Here is a 21,286-nt window from a genome sequence, read left to right as displayed (position 1 = left end):
GCCCTGGGGTTTTTTTCGCCTTCCTCTGTAGCATGGGGCACAGGTTACTCGCTGGAGGATTCTCTGCACCTTCAAGTCTTTAAACCATGATTTGAGGACTTCAATAGCTCAGACATAAGTGAGAGGTTTATTTCAGGAGTGGGTGGGTGAGATTCTGTGGCCTGCATTGTGCAGGTGGTCAGATTAAGATGATCATAATGGTCCCTTCTGACCTTAATATCTATGAATGTATAAGTGACCTCTCTTCCTCTGTTTTGAGTTTGTTTTCTTTGTTAATTTAATAGCATTTTGCATATTGTCACTTTCTCCAATTTTTTGAGACTCCTTCAGAGAGCAACAAAGGAGAGAGAGAGACGCAGATGTGGTATCTGAATCTACTTTTAAAGCTTTTTTTGAAAAGATGAGATTTCAAATTTACTGATTACTTTTAAAACACAGGTTTCAGAATGGTAGCCATGTTAGTATGTATCAGTAAAAACAATGAGGAGTCCTTGTGGCACCTTAGAGACTAACTAATTTATTTGGGCATAAGCTTTTGTGGGCTAAAACCCACTTCATCAGATGCATGGAGTGGAATATACAAGTAGGCAGGTATAAATACACAGCACATGAAAAGATGGGAGTTGCCTTACCAAGTGGGGGGTCAGTGTTAATGAGCCAATTCAATTAAGGTGAAAGTGGTCTCTTCTCAACAGTTGACAAGAAGGGGTGAATACCAAGGGGGGTGGGAAATCATCACTTTTGTAGTGCAAATGAGGCCAATGCAATCAAGGTGGCCAATTGACAAAGTGTGAGTATCCCTCTGCTGATGCTCACATCCTGTCAACTGTTTGAAATGGGCCACCTTGATTGCACTGGCTTCATTTGCACTACAAAAGTGATTTTTCCCCCTCCCTTGGTATTCACCCCTTCTTGTCAACTGTTGAGAAGAGGCCACTTCCACCTTAATTGAAATGGCTCATTAGCACTGTCCCCAACCCACCCACCCACCCCCGCACTTAGTAAGGCAACTCCCATCTTTTCATGTGCTGTGTATTTATACCTGCCTACTGTATTTTCCACTCCATGCATCTGATGAAGTGGGTTTTAGCCCACAAAAGCTTATGCCCAAATAAATTAATTAGTCTCTAAGGTGCCACAAGGACTCCCCATTGTTATTTTTTTAAAAACACAATTCTACTTTGAAAAGTAAACAATTCTACTTTGAAACGTAACTGCATAAAACATCTTACTCAGACCCTTGTGTATTCAGCCAGCTCTTCTGATTTAAGTAATAAAAAGAAATATACTATTTATCTTGTTAGCACTGCAGAACCAATATCACTTTGGGAGAGTGAGTTGGATTCTGTACTGAACAGCACAATCGTTAACTAAATTCCAATTACAGGGGCAAAAATCTTTTCTCATTTACACCTTTGAAATCCTGCTGTAGACAGGGTTAGATATGGTAAATGAGGACCATATTGTAGAAGCTTTTGAGTGGAGATGTGTGAGCCAGAAATAATAATTCTTTGCACTTAGGTTCCAGTTTGAATTTGCAGTGCTAGCAATTAGGAAATTCTTGTAAACTGAGAATTCGATCACTATTTGTATAGCAAATCCACTGAGACACAAAAATGGAACACACAATGGAATTTCTAGAGCTCATGTCTAGTAGCACAGGGGTTCTCCACCTTTTTTTTTTTCTCTGAACCTCCTACCCCAAACATGCTAAACTCCACAGCCCACCTGTGACACAACTACTGTTTTTCTGCATATGAAAGCTAGAGCCAACGTTGCGGGGTAGCAAGCAGGGCAATTGCCTGAGGCTTTGTGCCACAGGGGGCCCTGCAGAGCGAAGTTGCTCAGGCTTTGGCTTCAGCCTATGTGGCATGGCAGGGTTCCAGGGCAGCTGGGCTTTCGCCCCCATGGGGCAGTGTAATTCCAGGGCAGCTGAGAGTTCAACCCCCATGGGATGGCGGGATTCAGGTTGAGAACTGCTGCACTAGCAAAATTAACTCAGTTGCATCTTACTTGTATACTATTTTGTGTTCTTGTTTTCCTTAAATATGTAACAAAAAGTAGTAAAGTTATGTTGGAAGGTGTTAATGACTGCCATCAATCATGTCAATGGGTATAATAAGAACCCTTCAATCAGTCTAAAAGAAGCAGCAACTAAATGCCTCTTTGTGTAGTGATAGTTGAAACAAATGAAGCTACCATCCAAGGCAGTGACTATCCTGTCAGGGCAGGAGCAGAAGCTAAGTCATGTTGCCTATGGGGTTTCCCTGGAGACCATTTGCAAATGCAGGGGCTTTGACACTGATTTGTTTCAACAGTGTGTGTCTGAGACAGAAAACTAGTAAACACTGAGAGAAACCGTCATGAGCATGGCCCTGAGAGGGAACAGAAACAGAGCTCCTTGGGTCACAGGACTCTCTGGAAATGCAAGCTTGGGGATTATGGACAAGGAAACTCAGTTTGTTCCTACTTTGTTCAGGAAAACAGAACTTTGGGTACATTCTTCGTAAACACAATTTCCCCAGAGAAATATCTGACTTATATAATCAATTTATCTTCCTAACTGAAACAACCTGGCAAGACTCTGAATATTGGCTAACTGCCAATATTGGACCAAGAGGTCACGCTATCTTAAGTGACACATTTGAGCAAGAATACCAATAAGTACTTATGAGGCTATCAGAAAATGAAGTTTTTAATTGCCTGACTTTCTGTGGTCTTAATCATGAATCTTTGATATTGTTATAATTTTTACATTTAATTCTTAAATTAAAAGGGGAAAAATTAGTGCTCCTTTATGATGTAATGTCAAGAGCCTCAAGTTTTTTCTTGCCTGAGAAATATCAGGAATATCACTTCTCAACTTCCCTACTTCTGCTGGAGACGCAATGGAAGACCGGATAGAGGTTTAGGGGAAAAGTACTGAGCTGAAACTTGAGCTACTGCTTTCCTAGCAATTAGAGGATGCTTAGTTAAACTCTTTGGGTTAAAATTTGTTAAAACCTGTAACACAAACTCAGGCACTCAGCTAAGGTATTTTTCATAGTTATAGATTCTAAGGCCAGAAGGGGGTCCACTGTAATCATCTAGTGTGACTTCCTATGTAACAGGCCATAGAACTCCCCAAAATAATTCCTTCTGAAGAGCAGATCTTTTCAAAAAACATCTAGTCTTGATTTAAACATTGTCAGCGATGGAGAATCCCCAATGACCCTTGGTAAGTTGTTCCAATGGCTTATTACTTTCACTATTATTGATAATTCTCCCATTTCTATCTAGTAATGGACAAATACCATTGTTAGGATTCTTTTTGTTCCTAATATAGTTTTAAAACTCTCATTGCCCTTAACTCTGCTGGCCATACATTTCTTCTATTGTCCCTTTGCTTCCCTTATCAATTTTCTACCATTCCTACATTCTGATTTATATTCATGACTATCACCTTCCACTTTCTTGTATTTGTTATATATAATGTTGGTTTTTTTAATTGATGGGATCAGTATGAGAAACTGATTAGGATAAAATAGAAACCCGGATTACATTTGATAAAAATTATATATTTCTAATTAGACGTTGTCGCTCTTCTAATGGAGGGCTGGAAAGTCTGTAGCTCAGGTTTCAGTCTGTTGTGATCTCCCTTTCCCACACTGGGTTTCCAGTGGGACCTCCATGAAGAGAAGTAAAGTCCTATTCGTGAGTGTGTTTTTAAAACACAAACACACAATTTTTAGATACTCTATAAATCATAAAAAAGCAATAAAAATATCAAGAATATTTTTATTTGCACTTCTCCTATACTTGTCATTTAAAGTGTTTCTTTGGCATTTGGTTCCTGGCAATTACTTTTTACAATGTTTTGTTCATGAATTCTGATAACATATATTTGTTTCCACATATTAGTCTCTCTTCCTCCTTCCCGTTTATGATATATTTAACTTTTGTCATTGGACTTTGTGTTCATTACATCACTATGTATAATGATACTTCCCCCCCCCCCCCCCACACACAAAATGTTTAAAATCAGACAGACTTTAAAGTAGGTTACAGGTTTCAGAGTGGTAGCCGTGTTAGTCTGTACCAGCAAAAAAAACGAGAAGTACTTGTGGCACCTTAGAGACTAACGCATTTATTTGGGCATAAGCTTATATTTTCCACTGCATGCATCCGATGAAGTGGGTTTTAGCCCACGAAAGCTTATGCCCAAATAAATGTGTTAGTCTCTAAGTGCCACAAGTACTCCTCATTTTTTTTAAAGTAGGTGAGTTTGCTAGCCTCTCAGTTACATGGTTTGTTGTATGTTCAGCTTACTTACAAAATGCAAATGTTTTAACAGGCACACTTAGTATTTGAGTCTCCAAGTGCAGATCGATGTAGGAATAATCATTTAGACACAGGGTAAATTGCTCGGGCACCTTCCCACCCTGCAGATGCCCTTTTCTTAGAGTGGGAATGCATGTTGGACTGTAGCAGTTGAACTGAAAGGAATTGGCAGTTACAAGCCAATTTTAATTTTATGTATGATCATACATGCCTGCCTCTGTGGGTGAGGGATCTAAATGTCTTGGAAAGTGTTGATCACTCTACCGTGCCACAAGTCAATATCTGTATCGTTGAAGAATGGGCACTTCTTGAAAGATCTATGATCTGATCCATTATTTGAACATTTCAGTGGTTTAAGATCAATGATGAGTGAATGGACTTATTAGGCTGAGGAAGCAGATTTCCATAGTCACCACCTTGATATCTGCCTCCAGACGCTGTATCCTCTTTGGAGCACTTAGTTTTGGGTTTCAAGCTCTTAAAACATCACATAGCTTCAACCCAGCCTAATCCGTTAGAGGCTGTAACACTGGCCACTTACTGCCTCCCAAGCATTCCATCATGGCCAGAATTGCCTCTGTAGCCACCATTCCTCTGTTTCCCCTTCATCTGTGCCCCTCCCACCATGAACTCACTGTCTCCAGTGACCTTTTAAGCTCAAGCCTTTAATTCACTCATCACCAGTTCTCCTCAGGTTGGGAACAGAGTCTGTCAAAAGCAGATCTCAAAAGTCCAAAAGAAACACACAGTTTTTCAGCTCATCTTCCCTTCTTTAACTCTCACTCACAGTTTTTATCTGGCCAGGGCTTTGCAGGAGCCATGCTTGCTCCTCTTACCTGCTCCTTCCACCAGTCCCATCTCCACACAGTCTTCTGTTTCCTGAGCTTCCCCAGCTTTCTGTCGGGCTTCCTTTCCTGCCTTTGGTAGTCTGAGCTACTGTCTCAGTCACATCCTCCCTGGAGCTTTCTGCTGCCTTTTATATTGGAATCACCTGATTTCTCTCAGGTGGGACTCTTCTTGTAATCAGGACTGACTTAACCCCAGGGTCTCCAGCCCACAGGCAAACCACCCTCTTACGTACACCAAACACTTCTATTGGAGGAGACTTCCTATAACATGTTACGGCCTCATGCTCTCATGAGTTATTTCAGAATAACATAGGGTATGATTTTAAAGTGGAAGAGCTAGTCTGGAAAACCTGTGTGTGGACACTTATTTCTAAATGAGTGCCTTTTTCCTGAATTAGCTTAATGCACTACCAAAATTTATAGACAGGCCCTGAGAGAAAGTAAAGACTTCCTCTAATTAAAAAGTTGATCTCTCCAAGGAAGTGGGGAGGAGTGTGTCTCCACCCTGTGTGGTCTGCCTCATACATTCCCTTACCTGTAGGCCAAACACACATTCTTTGATTTGATCTAAAATAATGCCGGACAGATTATTGTATTTTCACGCTTCCAGACTCTCCCGCCATAGAGCTTTGTTCTCCCGCTTCCAAACTAAAACCTTGAGGAGAATCCTTTCTAGTGCTTAAACTGATACTTCTAACATGTTTCATTCATAAAAGGAGTATTTTAAATAACTTTTGAGAAACTGGAAACTGGACTCTCTGGAACGAGGTACTGAAATGCAGACTGAGCAGCTTTGTTCTTGGGGTAGGATTGAAATGGAGTTCACTGCTTCAGGATGGACACGCTCAGAAAACCATAACTGAGTGTGTTACTTCATATTCTTTCCTGGTAACCAGCTATATAGTTAATGTAGTCTAGACAGTAGACAAATGTGTAGTAAGGGACAGTTAATCACATAATAAATCAAATGTAGCCAGGTTTTGGCAGAAGTGAAAATCTGATGCTAACAAATGTGTCAAAGTCAGGCTGGGGAGCTGGAAGAGAGTGGTCTTTTTAGCGGGGCCCTTACCCTTCTTTTCACCCTGGCCCTTCCTGGCGGCTGGGGGGCTTCCCCAGAGTCGGAAGGGGCGAGGGACCTGGCAGCAGCGGAGGTCATCCCGGTGTTCGCCGCTGCCGGTGCCCCAGCGGGGGCAGTAGCAGGTGGTTCAGCTGCAGCAGTGGAGGTAGAGGCTGGGGGGGGGGGCGGCAGGGTCTTCTGGAGGAGCCCCACCCGCCTTGTCCCCCGCCATAATGAGCAGGGAGGGAGGGGGAGACACCAGAAAGAGGAGGGGAAAGGGGAAGCGGGTAGACCACTCCTCCCCGCTAGGCTGCGGGCAGAGGAGGAGGGCTCCAAAAGGGGTGGGCTGGATGGGGGGCAATCAAGGGCTAGGGGTCAGTCACCGACAGGGGGTGGGATTCCGGCTCCTCTAGCTGCACTAGGGGAGGGGGAATACAACAGCATTGGGGGGTGCAGTGAAGGGGGTCAAACTAAAATGGGGAGGGGCACAAGCGCATGGGAGAGGGCATAGGCGCACGGAGCGAAAGGCTAAGCAGGCTGGTGGAAGGTAGATACATTAGCCCTAGAACAGAGGTTCTCAGACTATGGGTTGGGACCCCAAAGTGGGTCATGACCCCATTTTAATGGAGTCTTCAGGACTGGCAATTGACTTGCTAGAGCTCAGGGCTGAAGAGAGGGGCAGGGCTTGAATGGGCTCAGGCTTCAGGAATAGATGGCCAGCCCTCTGTGGAGAAAGAGGTGGTTAGGGACTATTTAGAAAAGCTGGACGTGCACAAGTCCATGGGGCCGGACGAGTTGCATCCGAGAGTGCTAAAGGAATTGGCGGCTGTGATTGCAGAGCCATTGGCCATTATCTTTGAGAACTCGTGGCGAACAGGGAAAGTCCCGGATGACTGGAAAAAGGCTAATGTAGTGCCAATCTTTAAAAAAGGGAAGAAGGAAGATCCTGGGAACTACAGGTCAGTCAGCCTCACCTCAGTCCCCGGAAAAATCATGGAGCAGGTCCTCAAAGAATCAGTCCTGAAGCACTTAGATGAGAAGAAAGTGATCAGGAACAGTCAGCATGGATTCACCAAGGGAAGGTCATGCCTGACTAATCTAATCGCCTTCTATGATGAGATTACTGGTTCTGTGGATGAAGGGAAAGCAGTGGATGTCTTGTTTCTTGACTTTAGCAAAGCTTTTGACACGGTCTCCCACAGTATTCTTGTCAGCAAGTTAAAGAAGTACGGGCTGGATGAATGCACTATAAGGTGGGTAGAAAGTTGGCTAGATTGTCGGGCTCAACGGGTGTAGTGATCAATGGCTCCATGTCTAGTTGGCAGCCGGTGTCAAGTGGAGTGCCCCAGGGGTCGGTCCTGGGGCCGGTTTTGTTCAATATCTTCATAAATGATCTGGAGGATGGTGTGGATTGCACTCTCAGCAAATTTGCGGATGATACTAAACTGGGAGGAGTGGTAGATACGCTGGAGGGCAGGGATAGGATACAGAGGGACCTAGACAAATTGGAGGATTGGGCCAAAAGAAATCTGATGAGGTTCAATAAGGATAAGTGCAGGGACCTGCACTTAGGACAGAAGAACCCAATGCACAGCTACAGTCTAGGGACCGAATGGCTAGACAGCAGTTCTGCGGAAAAGGACCTAGGGGTGACAGTGGACGAGAAGCTGGATATGAGTCAGCAGTGTGCCCTTGTTGCCAAGAAGGCCAATGGCATTTTGGGATTTATAAGTAGGGGCATAGCGAGCAGATCGAGGGACGTGATCGTCCCCCTCTATTCGACATTGGTGAGGCCTCATCTGGAGTACTGTGTCCAGTTTTGGGCCCCACACTACAAGAAGGATGTGGATAAATTGGAGAGAGTCCAGCGAAGGGCAACAAAAATGATTAGGGGACTGGAACACATGAGTTATGAGGAGAGGCTGAGGGAGCTGGGATTGTTTAGTCTGCAGAAGAGAAGAATGAGGGGGGATTTGATAGCTGCTTTCAACTACCTGAGAGGTGGTTCCAGAGAGGATGATTCTAGACTATTCTCAGTGGTAGAAGAGGACAGAACGAGGAGTAATGGTCTCAAGTTGCAGTGGGGGAGGTTTAGGTTGGATATTAGGAAAAACTTTTTCACTAAGAGGGTGGTGAAACACTGGAATGCGTTACCTAGGGAGGTGGTAGAATCTCCTTCCTTAGAAGTTTTTAAGGTCAGGCTTGACAAAGCCCTGGCTGGGATGATTTAATCGGGGATTGGTCCTGCTTTGAGCAGGGGGTTGAACTAGATGACCTCCTGAGGTCCCTTCCAACCCTGATATTCTATGATTCAGTCCCGCCTCCTGGGGTCATGTCGTAATTTTTGTTGAACGGGGTCACGATGCAATGAAGTTTGAGAACTCCTGCCCTAGAATGATAAAGGCCCTTTTTCAAGGGTGCCATTTGAGGGGGGATGGGCGGGCTCCTCTTACCTCCTCTTCTCCCTCCCACCCCGAGTTTCATACCAGAGGTCTGCTCACAGTGCATGCCCTAGCCCCAGAGGAAGCTCTTAACTGCAACACAGCTTGTGCTCTTCGGGTAGGGAGTTTGTTTATAACCACAAAAAAACCAGGAGTACTTGTGACACCTTAGAGACTAACAAATTTATTGGAGCATAAGTTGTAGTCTCTTCGGTGCCACAAGTACTCCTGGTTTTTTTGCAGATACAGGCTAACACAGCTGCTACTCTGAAACCTGTTTATAACCAGAGGCAGGGTGATTAAGATAACAAAAGGCTTGTCATTAAATTAAATTGAGGATTGTTAGATGATCCTGAAAGCATTGCCAGGCACTCCAGTTAAAAGATAGGAAACAAAGGGTAGGAATAAGAAAAGGAGTACTTGTGGCAACTTAGAGACTAACCAATATATTAGAGCATAAGCTTTCGTGAGCTACAGCTCACTTCCTCAGATGCATATCGTGGAAACTGCAGCAGACTTTATATATACACAGAGAATATGAACCAATACCTCCTCCCACCCCACTGTCCTGCTGGTAATAGCTTATCTAAAGTGATCATCAGGTGGGCCATTTCCAGCACAAATCCAGGTTTTCTCACCCTCCACCCCCCACACAAATTCACTCTCCTGCTGGTGATAGCCCATCCAAAGTGACAACTCTTTACACAATGTGCATGACAATCAAGTTGGGCTATTTCCTGCACAAATCCAGGTTTTCCCACATCCCCCCCACCCCCATACACACACAAACTCACTCTCCTGCTGGTAATAGCTCATCCAAACTGACCATTCTTCAAGTTTAAATCCAAGTTAAACCAGAACATCTGGGGGAGAGGGGTAGGGAAAAACAAGAGGAAACAGGCTACCTTGCATAATGACTTAGCCACTCCCAGTCTCTATTTAAGCCTAAATTAATAGTATCCAATTTGCAAATGAATTCCAATTCAGCAGTTTCTCGCTGGAGTCTGGATTTGAAGTTTTTTTGTTTTAAGATAGCGACCTTCATGTCTGTGATTGCGTGACCAGAGAGATTGAAGTGTTCTCCGACTGGTTTATGAATGTTATAATTCTTGACATCTGATTTGTGTCCATTTATTCTTTTACGTAGAGACTGTCCAGTTTGACCAATGTACATGGCAGAGGGGCATTGCTGGCACATGATGGCATATATCACATTGGTGGATGTGCAGGTGAACGAGCCTCTGATAGTGTGGCTGATGTTATTAGGCCCTGTGATGGTGTCCCCTGAATAGATATGTGGGCACAATTGGCAACAGGCTTTGTTGCAAGGATAAGTTCCTGGGTTAGTGGTTCTGTTGTGTGGTATGTGGTTGTTGGTGAGTATTTGCTTCAGGTTGCGGGGCTGTCTGTAGGCAAGGACTGGCCTGTCTCCCAAGATTTGTGAGAGTGTTGGGTCATCCTTTAGGATAGGTTGTAGATCCTTAATAATGCGTTGGAGGGGTTTTAGTTGGGGGCTGAAGGTGACGGCTAGTGGCGTTCTGTTATTTTCTTTGTTAGGCCTGTCCTGTAGTAGGTAACTTCTGGGAACTCTTCTGGCTCTATCAATCTGTTAGAATAGATAGTCAGTTTTCAGAATAGAGAGGGGTAAATAGGGATAAACATTGAGGTGGCAAAATTTGCAGATGATATAAAATTATTCAAGATAGTTAAGTCCACAGCTGACTGCAAAGAGTTACAAAGGGCTTGCACAAAGCTGGGTGACTGGGCAACAAAATGGCAGATGAAATTCAGTGTTGATAAATGCAAAGTAATGCACATGGCAAACTGTAATCCCAACTATACGATCAAAATGATGGGGTCTAAATTAGCTGTTACCTGTCAAGAAAGAGTTCTTGAAGTCATTGTGGATAGTTCTCTGAAAACATCTGCTCAGTGTGCAGTGGCAATTAAAAAAGCTAACAATATTGGGAATCATAGGAAAGGGATAGATAATAAGACAGAAAGTATCTCATTGCCTCTGTATAAATCCATGATATGCCCACATCTTGAATACTGTGTGCAGATTTGGACACCCATCTCAAAAAAGATATATTGGAATTGGAAAAGGTACAGAAAAGGGCAACAGAAATTATTGGGGTATGGAACAACTTCTGTCTGAGGAAAGATTAAAAAGACTAGAACTTTTCAGCTTGGAAAAGAGATGACTAAGGGGGAATAAGATAGAGGTCTATAAAATCATGAATGGTGTGGAAAAATTGAATAAGGAAATATTATTTACTACTTCGCATAACACAAGACGAAGGGTCACGCAATGAAATTAATAGGGAGCAGATTTAAAACAAACAAAAGAAACGGCAGAGTCCTGTGGCACCTTATAGACTAACAAACGTATTGGAGCATAAGCTTTCGTGGGTGAATACTCACTTCATTGGATGCAAGCTTATGGTCCAATACGTCTGTTAGTCTAAAAGGTGCCACAGGACTTTTAGTCTGGATCTGTAAAAGCGGCAAACATGGCTACCCCTCTGATACTAAACAAAACAAAGTATTTCTTCACAGCATTTCTGTGGAACTCTTTGCCAGGGGATGTTGCAAAGGCCAAAATTATAACAGGGTTCCAATAAGAACTAGATACGTTCATGGAGGATAGGTCCATCAATGGCTATTAGCCAGGATGGGCAGGGATGCAACACCATGTTCTGCATGTCCCTACCCTCTGTTTGCAGGAAGCTGGGAGTGGGCAACGGGATGAATCACTTGATGATTGCCCTGTTCTGTTCATTCCCTCTGAAGCACCTGGCATTGGCCATTGTTGGAAGATAGGATACAGGGCCCCAACCCCCTGCCTTGAGCCCCCTGCCGCACCCCTTCTGCGCCCCAACCCCTTGCCCTGAGCCCTTTCCTGCACACTGCACCCCCTGCCCCAGCCCTACATTCATGGCCCTGCATACAATTTCCCTACCCAGATGTGGCCCTCAGGCCAAAAAGTTTGCCCACCCCGGTCTAATATTTATTTAATTTTCTTTCTTTTATATAGGAACTAGATACAGTGTTCCTGTCTGCTAATTGCTAAGTTATCTGCCAAAAAACTAGAGTTTTCAGGTCCCTAAGTAGCCCCTGGAATCACGGTTAAAGTTGCCCCTCCCTCACCAAAATCTGAAATGTTGCTCCTGCCCTTTTTCCTGTAAGCTGATAAGGGGTTAACTTAGGTCAAATAGGGACACCTGAATGACCAAAGCTGAATACCTGTTTAGGGGAAGAGTTGGCGCCCTGGGGCCAACAAGGGGAAAACCCCTCCCCAGTGAGGGGGCAGGGAAAGGGATTCCCCCTTTGTTTTCTGTTTATAAATTGATTTATTTTTGTTTGGTGGAGAAGCATTCCTTGGGCATGCCCTGAGGCCTATCTTGAACATGCTAATAAGAAAATACAGAGGGGGAAGGCAAATACTGTCCAGAGTGGGGCTGATTTACCCCAGACCCCACCACTGCCAGAGCGGGATCTGAGTTACTACAGAGAATTCTTTCCTGGGTGTCTGGCTGGTGAGTCGTGCCCACATGCTCAGGGTTTAGCTGATTGCCATATTTGGGGTCAGGAAGGAATTTTCCCCAGGGCAGATTGGCAGAGGCTTTGGGGGGTTTTTGCCTTTCTCTGCAGCGTGGGGCACGGATCACTTGCTGGAGGATTCTCTGCATCTTGAAGTCTTTAAACCACAATTTGAGGACTTCAGTAGGTCAGACATAGGTTACAGGAGTGGGTGGGTGAGATTCTGTGGCCTACGTTGTGCAGGAGGTCAGACTAGACGATCATAATGGTCCCTTCTGACCTTAAAGTCTATGATTCTATGCTAAGTCCAGCAAGACAGTGGAGGTGCCTTGCCACACCAGGCTAACTGAGTAGTTGTTACTTGCTGAGCAGCTAGACATGGTGTTACACGCTCTAAGGTGAGAGCCCAAAATGCCTTGTCTAATAGTTGATTTTTAAAATATTAAAAACTCATTCTCATGAAAGCGTGATGTTCAGCTAATATCTGTAAGCTTAAACATGTTCTCCCTTTCATATCTTAGCAATACCTTCAGAAACTCTCTAGGTGGTCTTTGCTCTTAGCAAGTGAATTGTACGGTAGCTACTTTATATTTGTGTTTCATAAGGTGCAGTTTGGACAAAAAGTTCTTCTATCCTGATATGTGCAATATACTGTATAAAATACCTTTTGTTTTCACCCTCATAGCGAGGTCAGTTACCTGCTGTTGGATTCTCTGTCTCTAAACTTACGCTTCCTCTTTGTACCCTACAGGCTGACACCTTAAAAGAGAGATATCAGAAGATTGGGGACACGAAGAGAAACACTCCAGTTGAAGTTCTCTGTGAGAACTTTCCAGGTAAGGCCCAGTTGGAATTGTTATACCGGTTGTACTCTCTGTGTAAGGTGTCAATTATGAACTGGACATAACCCATCCTATTGTATCATAGAAGATTAGGATTGGGAGAGACCTCAGGAGGTCATCTAGTTCAACCCCCTGCTCAAAGCAGGACCAACATATTTTGTTCTGTCAAAACATATTTGAATGATGTTTGTTACATTGCTCCTGTCAATGGCAAACACCTGGAGCTACTACCACTGTCAATCAGTAGTAGTCTCTATTCCCTCACTCTTCTCCAGTCCTTCAGTCCTTACTTGCAGTTAATTGCCAACACGGTCCTTTGTATTGAGGTGGTTGGAGAATGCTCAATTGCCCACGGTTGCTCCTTGTTCTGTGAAGAGGAATGGAAACAGCAGCCCCCACTTGGCCATCTTCCAAAAAAGACTGTGTCATGTTTGTTAATTGCTTCTCTGAAGTGACTGCCTCGGGTATATGGAGTTTATTCTCCGCAGAGCTCTGATATTTTTGAAGCAGTGAAAGAACTGGGTGGCCAATTTAGCAGATCCTGGGTGTCAACCTTGAGCAAGTTCCCTCAGCTGGATACTGACCAGGCCACCAGTGCCGGCTTCCTCCGGGCCATAGGGGTGCTCAACCCACCCCTCCCTCCGCCATCACAAACCCCCTTCCCCAAGCCTCCACCCCTGCCCTGCCTCTTCCCACCCCCACTCCATCCCTGCCCTGCCACTTCCCACCCAGCTCCCCCAAAGAGGAGTAGCAGGCACAGTAGGTAATTATTGTTGTTTTAAGTAGCACTAACTTCCCAGCAGGATTTTGGTCAGAAATCCACTGGGTCCCAAGATCAGATATGCCTTTGCGAGTGGCTGCTCCCTTGTTCTGCCCTCTTCCATCCTCACTCCAAAAGCCCCAGAGCTCCTGTGGGACAAAGTGGAGCTGCTGCTTCTCGTTGCTGGTTTGGAACCTTTGCTGTCTTCCAGGCTGCAGAGCAGAGCATATATGGCCTGATAGCAACAACAAGAGAGGGACCCTAACCCTAACCCCCTCCCATCCCACCCCTGTCCTTTCACCTCAGTGAGTGTGAACTACAAATAGGGTGACCAGGTGTCCCGATTTTATAGGGACAGTCCCGATTTTTGGGTCTCTTTCTTATATAGACTCCTATTACCCGCACCTCCTGTCCTGATTTTTCACACTTGCTGTCTGGTCCCCCTAACTACAAAGCCAATCTGCACCATTTCAAAGTTAATATTGCTAAGTGGGGCAGTTCAGTTTTTCTGTCTGTAAAGTGACTAAATGCAAAAACCATGCTGATGCAACGTTAGCAGTAGTATTATGGCGGCACCTAGAGGACCAAGCCTTGTTGAGCTCTGCACTGTGCAGACATAACAGACAGCCCCTGCCCTGAGAAGGGCACAGTTTAACAGTGTGAATTGGAACAGGGCAGTAAATTCAAAAGTTATGAATCCCACAGTAACTAACTCCTCAGCACATATAAAGTGCTAAAAAGCTTTAGGTCAACAGTTAACTGGGCAAGTAATCAGAACACTGTATGTGTAAGGGGAACAAGTTAATGTTACTCATTATGACTGTTGTATGAACAACTTATCCATAATATAACAATTGCATTTTTCTGCATACAATATACCGTATATACTCGTTCATTAGCCTGTTCATTTATAAGCCGACCCCCCAGGATCAATAGGTAAAAATAGTAAAAAAAAAAACAAAAAACAAAAAACCTGTATGACCCTTTCATAAGCTGACCCTATATTTCAGGGGTTGGCAAACTTTGGCTCCCGGCCCATCAGGGTAAGCCGCTGGTGGGTCGGGACTTTTTGTTTACCTGGAGCGTTCACAGGCACGGAGCCCCTCAGTTCCCTGTGGCCGCGGTTCGCCATCCCAGCCAATGGGAGCTGCGGGAAGTGGCACTTCTCGCAGCTCCCATTGGCTGAGAACAGCGAACCGCGGCCACGGGGAACTGAAGGGCTCCATGCCTGCAGACGCTCCAGGTAAACAAACCGACAGTGTGTTAGATATTCAATGATTTGATAGAGTTTAAAATCATCAAATTTTGGTGTAGACCCATTTATAAGCCGACCCCCCGCTCTTTGATGTGTCACTTTTTTACCAAAAATATTCAGTTTATGAACGAGTATATACGGTACATTGGATGGATTTCATGGAGGATATGTTGACATTTGGATTCCTGATGCCTTTGCTTTAGTGCTTCCCAGCTCTTCTGATATCATATCATATCATTCATAGCCATGTAGTTCTGGGCAGGGACAGTTTTTTTGTTATGTATTTGTACAACACCTAACACAAAGGAGCCCCAGTCACAGACCGGGCCCCAGCGTGCTACTGCAATTCAGCTAATATAAATAGAGACTAAATCGCCACCTAAGTAACTTCATGCACATACTGTACATAGCCTTATAGTGCAAACATCTCTACAAGAGCAATATTGTGACTGTCCTGGGATGCTCTCATGCCTTACCTGCAGCTACTTGAAGTCACTGTATGCCACCACAACAAATACTGTGTTTGTGCTGTTGAGACTTAAAATTGCATTTATCACAAAAACACACATTTTATTAAATAATTGTTACATTAATAAATATGCAAAATAGAACTTACATACTTGAATTAAAAATCTACACAGGGGAGGGCAGCAGGTGTCTGGAGCAGGCAGAAAACTTGACCTTTAAATAGTGTCATAAAATTGAATTGCATGTAAAGTATTAATTATTTATTAAAGCTTTTTTTAATAAAGGAAAGCAGGTAAGCACTGGACAAGGTAGTCAAGGCAGTTGTTTCATCACATGATGCTGTGAAAAGGATCAAATGATTCTAAAATTAAAAAAACTCAGCTCATTCAAACATTAAAAGAATCAAAATAAAAGGAAAATATTGCTAGGTTTTGGAGAAAGGCTTTCCTGAAGATGCTGATGTGGGAATGAACAGCAATCAAACATGGTGGCAGATGGGCTGGCTCAGGAGGGCAGTGTGTACTGCCTAGCAAGAGACTTGTGTTTGATTCACAGTGTCGGATCCTTAATTTGTGTCAGCTGTCCTAGCTCAAACTGAAGTCAGTGGAGTTGTGACCATTTACACCATCTGAAGATCTCATGCCCCCCGCCCCCACCCCACTCCCAGTCTCTTCCTTTGCCTGGCCTACAGAGGAAGGGGGATAAGACTGGTCTGTCATTCAACAGCTACCATATGTCTCCAGGCAACGAAGCGGTGCTGGCAAGTGATTCTAGGGAGCTCTGTAAGTCAGAAGCGTGCTGACTGTGATGTGGCACGTAAAGTCGGGGGAGGTGACACGCTGCCCAAGCTTCAGGATTGGGGCACGAGCAGGAAGATTTCCAGAAAAATGGTGTGTTTTTCTTGCTTCCATAGCCTTTGATACTGTCAAACTAGCACTGCTTTTATGTATTGTGTGGAGGAGACTTCACCTGCCTGTTCCAGCAGGGGATGCTTTTGTGCATATTTTTAAATATGTATTGTGATAGACTCAGGCCAGTTGGGTACAGCAGAGTAGTAGAAGGCAGATATACTGGCCCCTGGGTAAGCAGTTTTCCCTTCCCTGACTGACCAGAGCAGGGGCTGCTCCAGGCTAGGGTGGACACAGGTCTCCAGTTAGCCTGCAAAAGAGTCAGTTGAAGCCATTAGGCTAATGAGAACACCTGATTCCAATTAACCTGCAAAGAGTCAGGTGAGGCTGTTAAGCTAATGTGAACACCTGACTCTAATTAAGGCCACTCTAATACTATAAAAGGGCTCACTCCAAGTCAGGCAGAGGCGAGCCAGGGGAGAGGAAGTGTGGCTGGGTAATGAAGACACCCTCAAGCCACTGGAAAGGGAGCCTTAAGGTAAGGGTGAAGAAGGTGTTGAGAGAGAGAGAAGTGGGAGAGCTGTGGGGAAGTGGCCCAGGGAAATGTAGCAACTCCGGCAGTGAAAGGTCGGCTGCCAACAGCTGCTGCCATTAGGGTCCCTGGGCCGGAACCTGGAGTAGAGGGTGGGCCCAGGTTCCCCCTCAGCTCGCCACTACAGAAACACCTCCTGGGAGGGGAAGACAGGCCCCTGTCAGGACAGGAGGCTTAACTGTTCTGGAATAAGCCTGTAGGGACAACAGAGACTGTGGGAGTTCTCTCACCAACTTCCTTGCTGGCTTATGATGAAAATGGCTCAGTAGGCTGTGACCCTTGCCTCTAGAGGGAGAAGGGCTACATAGAGGGTTATGGTGAGCCTCTGAGACTAGCGTAATCTGCCAGGAAGTGTGGGACCCACTGAGACAAGGTCGGAGCTCTGCCACGGTATACTTTACCCACTTCTATTCAAACTCCCCGTAAGTATCAGCGCTGCTTTTAAAGATGCATCTCCTCTTACAAGATCACTTTCATCACCGCTAAAGACTGGAAGGCCAAGTTTGCCCAATAGCCTCCAGCTGGCTTCTCAGGGTATTGCAAAGACTAGATCCCACCAGTTGTATTCCTCTCATGCTGGAGGGGATTGTGATCTATACAGAGACATGGCGTGAACAGCAGGTGACTTTACTGTGTGTGCTGCTCTAGGTCTTTTAGTCTGGGCAGAGATATTGATACTCCTTTTTTTTTTTCCTTTTGTCCTTGCCTTTTTCCAACAGAGGAGATGGCCACATATCTTCGTTATGTCAGGCGATTAGACTTCTTTGAGAGACCAGACTACGATTACTTACGAACTATCTTTACAGAGCTATTTGAAAAAAAAGGCTACACCTTTGATTATGCCTACGACTGGGTTGGCAGGCCACTGGTAAGTTTTGTTTGCAAAACAAGCACCCTCCTTCCAGAAATAAGTCTCCTAGTCCCTCATGGTTGCTTTTCCAGCTGTGTGGGCACATAAGAATTTCCTTTCATAGCCTCGAAAACCAATTGCAGCCTCTAGGTAGGATGGTCTGTTCACCAGCTTTGCACTGATAAGGCTTTGTAAAATGGTAATGACTCCCCAAGCAGCTAGGACAAATATTCTAGTGAAGTGATGATGTGTTGCAGTTGGGGAATGGGAAACTGAGTGCTGGGATGGCTTTTCTTCAGAAATCATAATGGTTCACTCTCCCTGTCAATCAGGAGAATGTGTCTATCTTTCTCCTGGTGGAAATTAGCACAGGAGATCTTCTGCATCTCTGTTGGAACCTTAAACACCCTTCCCTATTTGCCTCTGGTTTTACTCCTCCCCCTCTCACTTTCTGGTTTAGAACAATGGGGGTTCTCTTCAAAGCCCATCACACTGCTGTGCAATGCCTGCATAGGTCATAAGGCTCTCCCTCTCCATCACTGAGCATGCTATAATGAGGCAATCCAACCTGAGTGTCCCATATGGCAGTTGCAGGTCATACCACAGGAACAGCTGGCAAATTTTAACACATTCATGTGCATATTAACATTAGCTACGGAGTATTTTGCTGCAGTGACACTTCTTCTTGCTTCATACAAAAGATCACAAAAATCATTACTAGATTGTTGGCAAATTTGTTTTTAAATGAAGTATTACCCTTCTCGGTCAAGCTTCGATGCTCCTAAGGTTCCATCCCTCAGGACCTTTCTGTTTCAGAACATAGCACCCAAGTCTGTTATATGCAGGATGGACTCATAATGAGCCACATCTGCCCAAGGGACTCAGCAATAATTAAACTGCGGCTTTTTGTAGTGTTCCAACACTTAACAGGATGGAGACTGCTGCCTGTTACAGAATGATTAGAAGTCATGGATTTTAGACGCAGAACCTCCTGCATGTGGACACTTTCATCAAGTTGGTTTTGTCATGAGAAATAACCTCTCCCTTACAATGGTCTGGGGATTCTAAAAAAGGGCAAATCCCAATACCAGTGTGTTTTTAGATTGCTCTTCTAATCATGGGGAGGGCCATAGGGGAAAGGGTAAATGCAGAATGCTCATGTTCTGGAGTCTGCTAACTCCTTAACTTCCACCCTCTCCTTTTCTAAGCATGCTGTCATTGTTCCCTTGTTCATCAGCTTGCAGCAGAAGATTAGTTCCCTGGTCTGTCACCACCAAACAGAACATGCTAACTACATTCCTGACATGTTGCTTAGAAATTATGGAACCATCTGTATGCGGAAAAAGCTTTGCCAAGAGGCCCACTGATGCCTCTTGAAGAACTCTCATAAAACATATCTATGTAGAATCCATTCTGCTGGTTGCTCATGCAAAGGACAGTCACTTACTGTGTTTGTAGGCCACTCTGCTTTTGTGGTTTTTACATGAATACTCAGTCATTATATACAACATTTCCTATGTTTGCTTATTTTGCACAGTAACATTATCTTTTAAAAGGAAGTCATTCTTGTAAATCTCATTTCTCTTCACTAATGTTTAATTTCAGAGGCAATGGGCAAAAAGCCCATTTTAAGACAAGTTTCCTATCATTCCTTTAACAATTCACCATTGGTTGCTATGGAGATCATGAAGTTACAAGCTGGGATTATGATTTAGTTGGGAACTGAGCAGATGAAGCCTTAATTAACACATCCTGTTCCTAAAAGTAAGAAGACATGAGATGAGGAGGAAAACACTATGCATAAAACTATCCCTATTTGCAATTGTAATTAACTCAATTTAAAGCACACTAAAGTGTGCTCAGATACCATGGAGTTGGGTACCTTTATAAATATATTGTGATGGGGCAAGGCCAGATGGCTATAGAAAAGTAGTGGGAGATAGATATATTAGCTCCAGGCTAAACAAATCCCTGGTATCAGGTTAAGTGAAGTGGAAGCTGCTCCAGGTCAATTAAGACACCTGGGGCCAATTAAGAACTTTCCAGAAGGCAGGGAGAATGCTAGGTTGATTGGGACACCTGAAGCCAATCAGGGGCTGGCTGAAACTAGTTAAAAGCCTCCCAGTCTGTCAGGTGGGTGTGCATGTCAGGAGCTGTGGGAGGAAGTTGCGCTGTTGGAGAGGCTGAGTAGTACACACCATATCAGGCACAAGGAAGGAGGCCTTGAGGTAAGGGTGAAGTGGAATTTGAGGAAGGGAGGGTTGCTGTGGGGGAAGTAGCCCAGGGAATTGTACATGTCATGTTTCTAAAAGGTCAGCTACCATAGCTGATACTATTAGGGTCCCTGGGCTGGAGCCCGGAGTAGAGGCTGGGCCCAGGCTCTCCCCCCCACACACCTTTGCCCCCTGATTAATCACTGAGACTGGGAGACAACAGAGGCTGTGCAAGGAAGGATAACTTCTCACCTCCCTTGCTGGCTTATGATGAAAATGGCTCAGTAGTCTGTGACCCTTGTCTCTAGAGAAAGAAGGGTTACGTGGAGGGTCACAGTGAGGCTCTGAGGCTAGCAAAATCCGCCCGGAAACACAGGACCCACAGTGGCAAGGTCAGAGCTGTGTCACAACTGGTGTCAGAGGTGGGATTTCATTCATAGCTTGGCGGGAGAAAGAGGTTTAAAAAAAAGAAAAAAGTGCACTGGGGTTTTGGATTTTTTTTTTTTTTTTGGTTTTTGTTTGTTTTGTATCACAATGGAGGAGGTGGTAAGATCTCTGGTACAAGCCACGGCAGCCCAGCAGGAGGCCACCTGGGTTCAGGCAATGGCACAACAGGAGTTTATGCGGCTACAGCATGAAACCAATCAATTATTGATGAGCCAGGCGACCCAAGATCATGCCCTCTTGAGAGGGGTGGTGGACCAGCTGAAGATCCTCACCACCCAGGCCCGATGGGATGCGAACCCTGAGGGCCACTGGTTGTCTGCCAAAGATGACGTCAGGAGATGACATAGAGGCATATCTCCTCTCATTCAAAAGGACTGCTTAGCGTGAGGCTTGGCCCCAGGAGCAGTGGGCCAGCATTCTCGCCCCTTTTTTGTGTGGAAAGGCCCAGAAGGCCTACTTTGACTTTCCTGCCACGGATGCCACTGACTATACCCATCTGAAGGCAGACATCCTAGCACAATCAGGGGTAACGGCAGCGGTAAGGGCTCAGAGGTTCCATGAGTGGAAATACCAGGAGAACAAACTGCCGAGGTCCCAGCTATTCGACCTCATACACCTCGCACGGAAGTGGTTACAGCCCAAGGTGTGCAGGCGGGAGATTTTGGAGATCCTGGTCATCGACGGTTATGTGTGGGGACTGCTGCCAGATGGGTAGGCCAGAACGATCGGTCCACGTACGACAAGATGATCACACTTGTAGAAAGACTGATGACAGCCAGGGAACTGACCCGACTACCCAAGG

General features: G+C 44.9%; 1 protein-coding gene across 18 annotated transcripts in view; it reads left to right on the top strand.

The window, feature by feature from the left end:
• Window positions 1-21,286, top strand: part of CSNK1G1 (casein kinase 1 gamma 1) — a 258,268-nt gene that overhangs the window by 194,499 nt on the left and 42,483 nt on the right. For all 18 annotated transcript variants that reach the window (XM_073363225.1, XM_073363224.1, XM_073363223.1 and 15 more), the window contains 2 exons: window positions 12,961-13,045; window positions 17,694-17,842. In XM_073363225.1, the coding sequence (XP_073219326.1) occupies window positions 12,961-13,045; window positions 17,694-17,842 (234 nt within the window). The remainder of the gene's footprint in view (window positions 1-12,960; window positions 13,046-17,693; window positions 17,843-21,286) is intronic.

This window comes from Lepidochelys kempii, chromosome 10 (genome assembly GCF_965140265.1).
Source record: "Lepidochelys kempii isolate rLepKem1 chromosome 10, rLepKem1.hap2, whole genome shotgun sequence".
Taxonomy (NCBI): domain Eukaryota; kingdom Metazoa; phylum Chordata; order Testudines; family Cheloniidae; genus Lepidochelys; species Lepidochelys kempii.
The sequence above is the reverse complement of the archived record's forward strand: the minus strand, read 5'-3'. Positions and strand labels throughout refer to the sequence as shown.